This window comes from Balaenoptera musculus, chromosome 14 (genome assembly GCF_009873245.2).
Source record: "Balaenoptera musculus isolate JJ_BM4_2016_0621 chromosome 14, mBalMus1.pri.v3, whole genome shotgun sequence".
Lineage (NCBI taxonomy): Eukaryota > Metazoa > Chordata > Mammalia > Artiodactyla > Balaenopteridae > Balaenoptera > Balaenoptera musculus.
The window spans coordinates 69,112,198-69,126,450 of record NC_045798.1 but is presented as its reverse complement, the minus strand read 5'-3'; the positions used below and the strand labels follow the sequence as shown (position 1 = coordinate 69,126,450).

At 39.0% G+C, this 14,253-nt stretch overlaps 1 protein-coding gene across 1 annotated transcript in view; it reads right to left on the bottom strand.

Moving 5' to 3' along the window:
• DCC (DCC netrin 1 receptor) overlaps window positions 1–14,253 on the bottom strand; it is a 1,185,086-nt gene that overhangs the window by 389,247 nt on the left and 781,586 nt on the right. The window contains 1 exon segment of the mRNA XM_036823865.1: window positions 3,722–3,878. Coding sequence (XP_036679760.1) covers window positions 3,722–3,878 — 157 coding nt within the window.

Genomic DNA, 14,253 nt, shown 5'->3' with positions numbered 1-14,253 from the left:
CTGTATTTCAAAAAGATAGCTCGAGACAGTGAGGAAGATGGATTAGAAGGTGAGAAGCTATTGTCAGAGATCAGGTAAGTGATGGTGGAGATGACAGAATACAGGGGCCATGGCTGAGCTGTGGCCAAGGTAGACCTGCCAGGACCTGATGACTAATGGCAGTGCTAAGATTCGGGGAGGAATAAAATATGACCTGGGGTTTCCTGCTTGGTCAACAGGATGGAAGGTACTAACATAAACCAAGAAATGCAAAGAAAAAGATACTTAAGGAGGAGACAGTGAGTATGGTTTTGGGCAGGGTGAATTTAAAATGCCTCCAGGAAATCCACGTGGATACAAGGAGGCAAGAATTCTTACCTGTTTTCACAGCTGCATGCAAAGAACTTACGAGACTTCTCATAAGGTCACAGAGTTAAACAGTTGCAGAGATTCCACCAAAACAAATGCCTGCTTCTTCAGGTAATGAATGATCTTAGGGAACATATGTATATTTCTTTCCTTTCACTTTAAAGTCAGGTCAAATTGTAAAAGAAAATAGAAACTTAAAGATATACTTTGCTGCTGTGAACTGGAAAGAAAAGCATTTTGAGACGCAACATGAGAGAAGTTGCAATGTGCCATCCGACCATCACACTGCAGCATTTTGAGCTAAATAACACTCCAGCCAGCCGAAACTGTACTGTGCCTTTCAAATCATGAAGGGTTCCTCCAGGCCATTATATGTTTAAAGCACTCACAGGTTTGAGAGACTAGAAGCCTCACACTTGAATCCTGGCTCTGCCCCCCCCACCCCCATTGTTCTCAATAGGCACTGGAAGCCTTGTGACAGCCATCCCATCTAGTCTCTTCTTCTCCAGAAAAATGAATAGTGATAGTCAGGATCAGTGTGAGCTCAGCCTTGTCAACAACTAGGTCCTACCAGATTTGTCCTTTCTCTGTGTCTCTCTCTCTCCTTCACTCTCTCCCTTTCTTTCTCCTTCTCCCTCTCTACTTCCCCCATGCCACCATCATCCTCCCCCACTAAATATTCCATATAGGGAGATGCATAAAACAGGTCATATTTCCTTTGGTTGGAAAACTTTACAGAAAGTGAATGCGGTCCTCATTCAAGGATGAAAGAAGGGGACTTCCCTGGTGGAGCAGTGGTTAAGAATCTGCTTGCCAATGCAAGAGACACAGGTTCGAGCCCCAGTCTGGGAAGGTCCCACATGCTGCGGAGCAACTAAGCCCGTGCGTCACAACTACTGAACCTGTGCTTTAGAGCCTGTGAGCCACAACTACTGAGCCCGACTGCTGAAACTACTGAAGCCCGCGCACCTAGAGCCCGTGCTCCGCAACAAGAGAAGCCACGGCAACGAGAACCCTGCGCACCGCAACAAAGAGTAGCCCCTGCTCACTGCAACGAGAGAAAGCCCACGCGCAGCAGCAAAGACCCAACGCAGCCAAAAATAAATAATAAAATAAAATAAAATAAAATAAAATAAATAATATTAAAAAAAAGGAAAGGATGAAAGAAGAAGCTGCCACATCCCAGGAACCCCTGTGTACCACTGGATGTCCACTTTAGACTGGTTGTACATAAGAGGAGGTTTAAAATGGAAGAAAAGATGTGAAACTTGGAACTCAGCCAAGTCAACAGACAGCTATTTTATAAAGATCCTAGTTGCCCTATCAAAATCCTCATCTACTGAAGAACAGAATGATGCTGTTCCCTCCCCGTGTGAGAGGCATAGGTAGGTCTGCTGAGTACATTTGAAAATAGGTGTTCTTCTCCACAGAATCTTGGGATTTAGCAGCATATTGTTTCTCTGAAGCAAATTCAGCTTTCACGTGCTGATCTCTTTGATCACCTTTAATCAGCAATATAAAAAAAAAAACAACAAAAGTTGATGAGGAGAGAAACTTATAAAATGCTTATAAAATAGAATGGGAAGGTCCATTAAGAAAGCTTCCTAGCTTTCTGATTCCTTCTAAGTGAGATGTTTACAGAGTGGCTTTACACTTTAATCTTAAATAAAAATTTCCAAACATTGAACATGCTTATATTCAAATATACTAGTTCAAATGCCAATAATTAACAATATATAATAATGATACCAATCACATGGGCATTTGATAAATATTACAAAATTCCATTTCAAGCAGTATGGCAAACTAGATAGTATGTGAAAAACCCTTCTGTTACAGCACACCTAAAATGCTGACAAAATTATTCAAAATCTCTTTTATTAAAAAAAAGTTATCCAGGAATTTGTTGGCAGTGAAGTAAGAGAATTATCACAGTGGGAAAGCTGACTTGCGGGGCCGGTGTTTAACTAAGAGTATTTGCCTTTCAAGAGAAGTCTAGAGCTAGTAGCTTTAGAAACTAACAGGAGAAGAGACTAGGAAACAAATCTGCAGGTAAAGTTGGGTATAAGGTCTGATTGGAGAACCTTGCATACAGCCAGGATCCTGAAAGACCAAACTTCAGTGGACGAACTAGAAAGTGAAATTAGCCTCATGAGAGAATTGGTGAATACATGCCAGTCTCAGTCTTAGCTTAGTTGGAACAACAAAAAGTCTCTCTAAAAATTGCTTACCCCAAGTCTGCATTTACTTATTTAAGTTGATATGTTAAAAATGGCAGAAAAACAAGTGTTATCACACTTAATGGATTTTCTGATAACTAATAAAATTTCAGTATGAGACCTGTATGGACCAAATATACCTTAGCAAAAATTTGGTTTAATGTGGTCTCGTTTTGGTAAAGCAAATCCTCCCCTGAGAATGTATTTTAAACCTTGGCCTCAAAAATTCCCTCAGATAAATTTCTAAGGACTAGATTTAACAATCAAGAATCACTCAAACATGGGAAGAAGTAAGCCCCCATGAGGAAGAGTCAGCAGAAACACAAAGACTGCAGATATGAGAGTGATCAAATATAGAATATAAAATAAGTAAGTGTAATACATTTAATTAAATGGGGTATCATACAGTTTATTCTTATAGATTGGAACTAACCAGTATCTATCATAGACTTACAAGTCAAACTTCAAAGCCTTAAAACTGTGAAACATCTTAAAGAAAAAATGATGAGAAAAAACCCAAAAAAACAAAAAACAACAGTAGATTGTAATCTTGAAACAAGATGCACACAGCTCACTTTTACCTAGACAATAATGATATTAAGAACTTTTAGCAAATACTAGATACTCTTAAATGACCTTTGTAAATGCAACCTAATTTAATCCTAACAAAAACCTTGAAGGTAAGTACTATTATTTCCTCTTTATTAAAGAGTGAAGTAAGGTTTAGAGAAGTTATGTCATTTTCTTGAGATCACGTGATGTCAGTGACAGAGCTGAGATTGCACCCTGCCACACTGGTTCTCCCACACTTGGTTCTATCAATACACAGCCCAATTCTGTTCTCTGCTTACCACTTTGAAACTCAAGGAAATTAAAAAAACAAACAAATCATATCATATATTTACATGCTTGTCTTTTTTTCAAGGAAGTTTTCTATAAATGATTGAATTTGATTCTGTACACAATCCTGCCTTAAAAAAAATCCACACAGGCAACAGGGACATGTTATCTCCACCGAGTAATGAGTGAAGGGCACAGAGGAGAGATTTCCCACAGTCTCCAAAGTTCCTGCTCAAGACCTCCCGCTGCCATCACGCCACAGTCTACATTTAAAGACCTGGTGGATTAGGCTGAATTTCATTGGTAGTACCTACCTGTTGTCACCTTCTCTGGAGTAAAAAACCGTGAAGGTTTGAATGTTCCCTTTTGCTTCTGCGGGTGGGCGCCAGCTGAGACGGACAAACCGACTGGAAACCAGGACAGGGACCACGTCTCTGGGAGCAGAAGGGAGGATGCTGGAGCTCGGGATAGCTAAGGAGGAAGGAGAGGAGGCTGTCAGAGGTGTTGGGACATGGGTAGGAAATGCATAGGAAGGCAAAGAAGACCCGTTAGCAAACATAGAATGGTACCTTCCCATAGATTCTAAAGGAAGGAACAAAAGAGAAAGAAAAGAAACAATAAGTGGAATCAAAGGTATTAGAGTGTATATGTTAATCCCAAACTCCTAATTTATCCCTCCTCCACCCCTACTACATATAAAATAGATAACCAACAAGGACCTACTGTATAGCATGGAGAACCATACTCAATATTTTGTAATAACCTATATGAGAAAACAATCTGAAAAAGAATATATATATATATGTGTATATATATATATATGTATATATATATATACATATATATATATATATACATATATATATATATATCTGAATCAGTTTGCTGCACACCTGAAAATAACACAACATTGTAAACCAACTATACTTCAATTAAAAAAAAATGGGGACTTCCCTGGTGGCGTAGTGGATAAGAATCTGCCTGCCAATGGAGGGGACACAGGTTTGATCGCTGGTCCGGGAAGATCCCGCATACCGCACAGCAACTAAACCCGTGTGCCACAACTACTGAGCCTGCATGCTGCAACTACTGAAGCCCACGCACCTAGAGCCCATGCTCTGCAACAAGAGAAGCCACCGCAATGAGAAGCCCGCGCACTGCAATGAAGAGTAGCCTCCGCTCGTTGAAACTAGAGAAAGCCCGCGTGCAGCAAAGAAGACCCAATGCAGCCAAAAATAAATAAAATTAAATCTTTAAAATAAAAAAAAAAGATGTATTAGAATTTCTTGGGGTTTATAAAAGATTGGCAAATTAATAACATATGATTCTACTGCATATTTGTCCAGTTTCTATTACTAAAGGGATCCATGACAATAAGGAAAAATGTTTTGTTAGGGCATGAAACAGGGAAACATAGACTTACGAGCTTTTTTTTTTTTTTTTTGCTGCACTGAGCTGCTTGCGGGATCTTAGTTCCCCAACCAGGGATCGAACCCAGGCCCAAGTCATTGAAAGCACCGAGTCCTAACCACTGGACCACCAGGGAATTCCCTACAAGTATTGATAAATGCTTCAGGTAACCACCTAGTTATTACAAAACCTTACTCCACTCAGACGGAGCCCATTTACACTGTTTTAGATACAATTTGAAGGACCTTGTTTTTGTATTTTCAAAGATCAGAGAAAATTACAAGTAGCAAATTAAATGTTGATGAGAGATAAAAAGTAGAAGCAGTTCTCATGGACTACCTGCTAGTAGAAGAAATGACAAAAAAATTCCACCAGACATCAAGATGTACCATTGTACCATGCTTGTTTAGTATCACCATATTTATAGCCAAATTTAATGATTGTTATTTATAGGAATAACTGAATCATCCACAATGGGAAAATTGGTTTTTCAAACACCTGAGGCATTTATACTCTGTAATAGATGTTTGTAATAGATGTGTGTGTGTGTGCGTGTATGTGTTTGTGAATTCATAATTTATATTTTCTGGATAGCTCTATTTTATTCTTATTTGTTCAAGTTCCCAAGTCTAAAGAACATGTATTTCATTTTGATAGGTGATTCCTAGCCCCAAAGCAGAAGTACCCATGTGTCTACATTTAGTCTTCAAACTGGCTTTTGTGGGCCATTTTCTCTAGTTTCTTACTGAAGTTCAGTCTCCATTCTTGCATTTACTTTCTCCAGGGGCTGGCTGAGTGGGCATTCCTGCCATAAACTAAACTCCTGTTAGCTGGAAAATCCATTTGGGGGGTGGGGGGAATACCGCATTTCCCAATGGTTCCAGAAACTATCAGTTTACAGTACATACCAGTTAGAACCAGAAACAGAGGTTCTCAAGAACTGCAAAAAGCTTTCAAAGTTATTTCTGGCTCCATAGATTCTAAGCCAACTTCTTTGTAGATACAATTTCCCTTGCTTTCTTTCTTTTTTAAAAAAAAAAATTTTATTGGGGTATAGTTGATTTACAATGTTGTATTAATTCAGGTGTACAGCAAAGTGAATCAGTTATGCATGTACATACATCCACTCTTTTTAATATTCTTTTCCCATATAGGTCATTACAGAGTATTGAGTAGAGTTCCCTGTGCTATACAGTAGGTCCTCATTAGTTATCTATTTGATATATAGTAGTGTGTATATGTCAATCCCCAATCTTCCAGTTTATCCCTCCCCTTGTTTTCTTGATCAGCACAGTATTTGAAATAAACGGAAGACTGATGGTAAGCTAGTCGATCTTTTATGGCAGGGTAATAAGGGGAGGGGGAGAGATTGATGCCTGGATAGGGAGCATCTCTCTCAAAAATATGGGTGATATTAAGCCTCTTGACAAAAACCTTTGCTTCCACACACCATGGACAGCTCAAACTAGCACACTGAAGTGAAGTTATCCTCTCCCCCTCAGCCTGCTTCTCTTCCTGGGCTGCTTAACTCAGTTGTGTCTACACTTTCTTCTCAAATCTACAGCCTAGAACCCTGAAATGTATCCCCTATTCCCGACTCACCCTCACTCACGCCTTTGAGGATTCCCCTTCCTGGACATCTGCTACATCTCCTCTCTCTTATCTCCACGTCCACACTCCTATCCACGCTGTCGCTGTCATTCTCTCTCAACAGACTCACCACAGCTGTCTTCCAGCTCCTCTGCTTTCCTTCCACTCACCTCCCTCAAATGTATTCTCTGTACAGCATCCAGAATCAACGTGTCAAGAGACACACGTGCTCATATCCCTCTACTATTTCTCCTCGGTGTCTGCTCTTTACCTCAGAGAAACTCTAAACTTCTCAATCTGCCTGTTGGCCTTGCTCCTGTTTACCTTTTTTCTTGGTTTGGCTTCCCCCATCAAGAGGCCCTAAGAAGCGGATTTAAGTGCACATACTTTATTTGGAAGGTGATCACAGAAAAGACCAGTGGGGACTTGGGAAGAGAGACCAGGCAGGGAGGTAAGGCTAGAAAGAGTGAGTTATCTGACTAGTTGTCATTCAGGGTAACTCAAGGGCAACCTTACTGGAGACTCTGGGAGACAATGCAGCACAGGACTCTAGAGAAGTATGTCCCTGAGGGAAGCACGTTGGGGGATTTATCTACCCACTCTTCCTCCACCATAGGCTGAGCATAATCCCAGGGAAATAACCTTCCTGCACAATAGCCTCATGTGTTCTGTTGCCAGAAAAATAACAGCTTTGGGCAGAGGCTTGCATGTGTCCATATCAGCTCTGCTCATTCAGCAGATATTCACAGAGCGCCTATCCTATGCCAGCCCTTCTTCTAGCGCAGAGGAGATGAGGCCATTGTTCTCATGGGACTCACATGATGTGCCCTGGCTTTTTGATGCTTACACTGAACATGCTCTCTCCAGGCTGAACCCCTGGCAGTTCCCCAGGGCCTTTGCACAGGCAGTTCCCACTCAATCCCATCTCATTCACTTAAATCCTACTTTCCTCTTGAATTAGTTTAGATGGGTTTCCTCTGGAAAGACTGATTCAAAGTTTTTGTCAAATAGCTAACAGACATATAGTTAATATCTATAATAAAAAAGAATGCCTGAAAATCAATAAAATAATGAATAACTTTATTTAAAAATAGGGTTCAACCTGACAATAATAAAAGAAATGTGCATTTAAACAAAATCTAAAAAAAAAAAAAATCTGTCAGAATAAACTATTTAAAAATCTGTCAGGGACTTCCCTGGTGGCACAGTGGTTGAGAATCCACCTGCCAGTGCAGGGGACACGGGTTCGACCCCTGGTCTGGGAAGATGCCACGTGCTGCAGAGCAACAAAGCCCATGTGCCACAACTACTGAGCCTGTGCTCTAGATCCTGTGAGCCACAACTACTGAAGCCCGCATGCCTAGAGCCCGTGCTCTGCAACAAGAGAAGCCACAGCAATGAGAAGCCCATGCACCACAATGAAGAGTAGCCCCCGCTCACCACAACGAGAGAAAGCCCACGTGCAGCAATGAAGACCCAACACAGACAAAAATAAATAAATAAATATATTTTTTAAAAAGCTTTAAAAAAAAAAATCTGTCAGAGTAGCATGACTCTAAAGACATTCATATAAAACGTTGGCTAGGGTATAGCACCCTCATGTTATCAGCTGAAGTTTGTAAGAGTACAATCTTTTTTAGAAGTCAATTTGGCAAAATACTTTAAAATGAAAAATATTCATACCACTTGACCAAACATTCTCATGTCTGTAAATTTATCACTTCAAAAATAGCAAATACCCCCTTTATCAATGAATCCATGTTAAAATCACAGATAGCATGTTTCCTCAAAATGTAATACCTATACATCCCACCACTTTAAAGAAAATGGGATCCTTTTATTTGTTTATTTTTTTTAACAAAAGATTTTTTTAAATACAAAATGTGAACAATGATGGCTTGGAAAACTTTTTGAGAATTTTCAAGAAGTTAGAAAGATAAGTTTTCAAAGAACAGGAAAGAAACTTTCAAATCCTTTTCCACCAAGAGCACTCTGCTTATAGATGGTACCACATTAAAAATGAGTTGGTTTCTCCACCCATTCAGGGGCTACCAACAAGGAGGGTGATGGGGGTCCACACAGATGCTTTTTGCTCCAGGCTTCCAAAGTGTCTTCTCACAGAGCTAGTCTAGACTCGATTTATCAGACAAAGCTCAGGAGAGAATTAATCATGGACTCCTTACCTCAATTTCAACAGTCGTTATATGAAAAGGAAGGGACACGTTTTTAATAAAGGAACAGCTTATTACTTTATACAAGAGAAATCATTTTGTTCTTACTAATCCTTCATGCTTTCTCTCAACGGTAACTTATCATCACGTAAATTCTCAATAAAGAACCAATCAGGACTTCTTTTCTTTGCTCTTGGAGGCCTAATCTCCAGTCTGGCCCTAATCTCCCTGACCCATTACTGTTGTCATGGTTACAGCTTCTTTATCTATTGTCATGGAGAAGAAGAGGCGAATTTGCCACAGTATAACATAGTTTTTTGTTTTTGTTTTTTAAAGACCCTCTTTTAAAAAAATTTTATCACAGCAACATCCAGAAAGGAGGTGATTTCTTAAGATAATGTAAATCCAAAGAATAGATAGTTTTGAAACTCAAAACCAATAATAATAACATTTTTGTGATGTCATTGCAACGTCATTGATAACGATTACAATACTGGGTTAATTTTTCTGTAAAGCTATATTCCCTCTAGATACCAGAGACGCTTTCTTTCTGTTGGATTTTTAATATACAGTGTTTATGGACATTAATTTTTCTCTGAGCTTATTAACAATGCCTGACCTCCAATCCCTGTGAGACATATGAAAGATGATAAGACATATTCATAAAAACACAAAAATATTTAATTTGCATTAAACATCATACAACCAACCCTGTTACTCCCCATGTCTATTTTTATTTTATAGAACTAAAATACTATAAATGTAGCCACCAGATCAGCCAGATGCTTTATTTATTGCATCTTTTTATTAGCTGGAAGATTTGATAAAAATAAAATATAAACAGAGAACATTAGTGAAATGATAGGATCATCTAACTGTGCTAAGGGCAAACATCTATGTCTTTTCCTTCTGGACTTTTTTCTTGTTGTTATTCCTTTGACACCAAACTCTAGCTTTTAATTGTCTAAATGGAGAAGTAGATAACATTTAAATTGTAGTTTGGAGTTTTTATAGTTCACAAAGTAATTTCACAAGCTTACCGAAAAAAGCTTGTCTGTATATGGTTGAAAATGACAAAGATTAACATTTTTTTTCTAAAGTTCCACATTATTTTCAAAATTCAAAGAATCATGGCTTTTGAGCTAGTGTATTACGAATTTTAATAAATCTAAGAAATGTGGACTAAAAAAATAGTGATTTGAAACCATTTTTCATTTTTGGTTAGTATGAGATAGCAATGAATGAACTGTACAATATCTCATTAAACCTAAATATTTACATGAAATAACTTACTGGATTAGTATCTAAAAACAAGTAACCATTATTTATTGAATGTCTATAATCTCCTATGGTTATTCTTGAAGTGAAGAATTAATTATTTTTAAACTATGAATTTTGTCTTGGGAGAGCCTGGAACTAATTTGAAGACATAAGGTATATGCATGCAAGACAATTACAAAGTTTGAGACAGTCTCTTACTTACAAACGTGTTCCTTTCTAAGTGTTTTGGCAGGATGGTTGTTTAGAAATCAGAACACACTTTCTCACTAAATCATTTTTATTCTGTTCCCAGAAACCTATTTAATTCATCATTTTATAAACTATCCATAGTAAGAGTGCTATGGAGTTGGATCATACATGTATGAATTTTCTTTGGTAAATCAATGTATGTAACCAATAATTAATCCATTCAATATTCACGGATGGATGAGGACATGTAAGGCAAGGTGTGAAGGCCTGTTTTAATCCGTTTCCCAATTCCAGGGAGGAAGGCCAGCTCGGGAATTCTCCCTGCCCCCGCTTCACCCTCAAGGATCTATCTCCTCCCACCTCCAACATGGCTCCTCCCATCCCAGTCTACTGTCTCAGTTGTCTTGGGCAGCGTTAAGCCTGATAAAGGATCCAGTTGAAGGTCTCTGGGGTTGAGAAGCTAGCCTTGAGGAGTTTCCAAAGGCTTCAGTTGCAGGCCTGGTTCCTTGCTACCTCTCAGCTCTCCAAGCTGAACTTGCTGGGTTCCATGAGAACCTCATGCTTTTACCTCTGCTACTTCCGTGTGCTGAACCTGAGCTGGATGGAATTCCTCCCTCCAACTGCTTTGCTGCTCTGACCTGGGCTTCTTGAGTTCAGCCTAGGAGTCACCTCACTGATCCCCATCCTGACTTAGGTGCCTCTATTGAGCTTTCACACAAGAAGAATACGCAGCCCCTTAGGACACATCCTACACTGCACTGTTGTGGTCTAGTCACTTTTTTGTATCCTATCCCAAAGGATATGCTTGGTAAGAATAGGTACCAAGTCTAAACCGTTCACCACAGTTTAATCCCCAAATCTAGTGCACTGTATTTAGTCACATCCTAGGCATCTAATGCATTCTTGCAGTTGTTAGCTGAATGAAAGGCTTTGCAAACTTGTGAAATTACGATGTTTAGACTTTGATTAGAAAATTTCATTTTGCCACCATGAAAAATGGGTATTTGAGATTAGGTACTGGAAGGGGACTGAGCTATCACTGCAAGCTGGTTATGCTAATCATTATTACTCTGCTAATAAATTACAAAGTGGAGGGAAAAACTGAACTCAGAGGGAGGTTTCCAGGGAATGTAGGCTAGTGGTATAAGAATATTTCATTTTGGATCAAATAGGGGAAAATGTTTCTGAAATCCAACTATGTACCAAACAATGTAAAACATGTGTTCATATAGGAATGTTTCTAAGAGCAATAACACTTTCATTAAGAAGCAGAAAAGAAGCGTGGAAAACTGGTTTGGCCTGACCTGTGCAGCCTTGACCTGGGGATCTGTTATAAGAAGTCTGATGCTTATCCCAGGACCACACATCAAAGAGAATTGCCAGGCCAAGGTAGTATGCTAAGAAAAATTACCTATGGCCACACAAAGAGATAAGAAGAAAAACAAATTCTGGAAAGTATTATCATTGCAGCAGAGATAACTACATCTCTCAGAGTTTAAAGTCTTTTCAAAAGACAAAATGAGAAGAAAAATATAATATCTGGTGAACTGGTCAACCATCACACGTGTGAATGAATGTGTTTACAATCTGTACATTGTATATATGTAAACGCATATGTTGTATGCTTTTAATGCTTTCTTTATTTTCACTTTGTTTATTTAGGGAAATACCTTTTAAAGAGTTTATCCAAAATGGAGCAAGAGTCACAAGCAGTTTGTGGAGGTGGTTAATCCATCAGTTATGTAAACAAATGGTTTTGACTAGAAAACTGCAATTAAATAGACATGATGTTGGATCCCTGCTCTGACACTCTGTGACTATGTGACTTGAGAAGTTATTTAGCTTCTTTGAAGATTATTTTCCATGTTTAAAAACTGATCCAAAATATTTAACATGCAGGGTTGAGTGATGATGAGAGATGGACTTTAAGGGCTGCTCACAGCCCCTAGTGTATGATTTGTATTCAGTAAATGGTATTTTTTTTTAACATGAATATTTTCACAATAACAGTAATAATAACACCTCAGTTAATTTGGAAACTTTACAAAAGAAGAGAAACTTTCTGCAAAAGAACATTTGGGTCAAAAAGCATAGCAAGGTGCAAGTTGAAACCTAGTTAGGAAACTATAGTGAGAATAGCAAAGGGAGAACCTGGAGGGAAAAAGTAAACAGAGAAAAAAAAATCATGGTCTTAAATGTTTACACCTTGGCTCAAGAAATAACTGAAATAAATGAAGTACAATTCAACTCAAGAAATCAGGGGGGGAAGCACACAACAAATGTAGGGACCACAGGAAAAAGGATATAATGGAAGTAAAGATAAGAAATGATTGAGACCCTGGGAATGTAATGTGATGGGCTATAGGGAAGGATGGGGAGTCTTTTCTTAATCATTATTTTCTAAAAAACAAAACCAAATATTAAAAATTTTAAGAATATTCTTGTTCCCAGCATGCCTGATTATTCTGTTAGTAAAATTTCTTCTTGAATAAAATTAATTGATGCTCTGTTAGTGTGTGTGTCTGTGTGATGTGTGCAAGTGTGTATGTGTGTGTGTGCATTCCAAAATGTAAATGAATATACGGACAAAAGTGCTTTTATTCCTATAATGCATTATTAGGATTATCTAGACCAATAAGAACTAGTAATGCTTTAGCATTTCATATATGTTTGAGGTACATGTTGGGTTGAGAGTGGGCATAAGAGTAATATTTCTAAATGGTATTTTTTTATTTCTCTATCTTTAGATCCAGGGAGCAGAAAGTCTGTTTTTGCTGGCCCAATGTCAAGTTGTCAGGCTGGAAATCTATACACCCTACTGGAAAGGCTTTAAGTAGGATTTGGGCTCTGATAGGTCAAGTGAGTTGGGGATAAGAGAGCTTCCTATATCCAAGGACAGGACTTGGTCCCCTCCATCTCTGTGCCTATTTCCTTTATCAGGTAGCAGAGAAAAATTCATCCTTTGTTTTCCCTCTTTATCATCGCACATGTCTCCTCCTACAAGAGTTTACTTCATTTCAGATCTTCTTTCCTTCCCTGTATTTTCTTACTAATCACTGTAGCCTTTCCATCTGTCACTATTCCAGGGCTTTATGAGGCCATCTTTAATCATCTCTCCCATCAATGTCTCTCCCTGGCATCTTTCACCAACTGCAGGAGAGCTACACTTCTACCCAATCCCCAGCTCCCTTTGCTTCCATCCTTTCCCTTGAGATTATGTCACTGAATTCCTAGTCATTGTTTATCCCTTCTCCATGCCCAGGGACCCCAAAAGTGCCATTTCAATCATTCCCCTGTCACCAGAGCTTCCTCTAGGGATAAAGACTGACAAGTGACACCTCTCCTCCCATCTCTCATGTGCCTTTATGATCATTCACCTCATCCCAACCATATGGTGCTTTGTCCCGACTGCCATGCAATTCTCTTCTCCAGCCATGGAGAACATCTAAAGAACACAAATCAGATACCTCTAAAGCTACAAATCAACATGGCAGGCTTTAAGAAGCAGTGCTTTTCCATGCAATTTCCTTTGGTAATAAGACACTATCAATGTAAAATAGCTGACAGTCTGTGTTGTTAAGGAAAAAAAAGAATTGACTCAGTGCTAGAGCATTTTAATTTTTTTTGTTGTTGTTGTTAAGTAACTGAATTCTTCCAGTAAGAAATTCAAGAAAAAGTAAGTTGAAGGTAATGCAAATTACGTAAGAAGAACTAAAGGTTTAAGCTACTCTCTTTAGTAGCGTAGGTACTTTTAACAACTGCTTTTACTGTTTCAGAATAACAAGTGACAAAAGAAAAAAAAACCCTCAAATTTGATGGTTCAATGAGTTCTACTAATGGCAAACTTCCAACTCGGTCCATGGGATTTAAAAATTTATTTATTTTATTTATTTATTTTTGGCTGCATTGAGTCTTCATAGCTGCTCACGGGCTTTCTCTAGTTGCGGTGAGCAGGGGCTACTCTTCGTTGCGGTGCGCAGGCTTCTCATTGCAGAGCATGGGCTCTAGGTGCGCAGGCTTCAGTAGTTGTGGCACATGGGCTCAGTAGTTGTGGCTCACAGGCTCTAGAGCACAGGCTCAGTAGTTGTGGCGCATGGGCTTAGTTGCTCCATGGCATGTGGGATCTTCCCGGACCAGGGCTCAAACCCATGTCCCCTGCATTGGCAGGCAGATTCTTAACCACTGAGCCACCAGGGAAGCCCCGG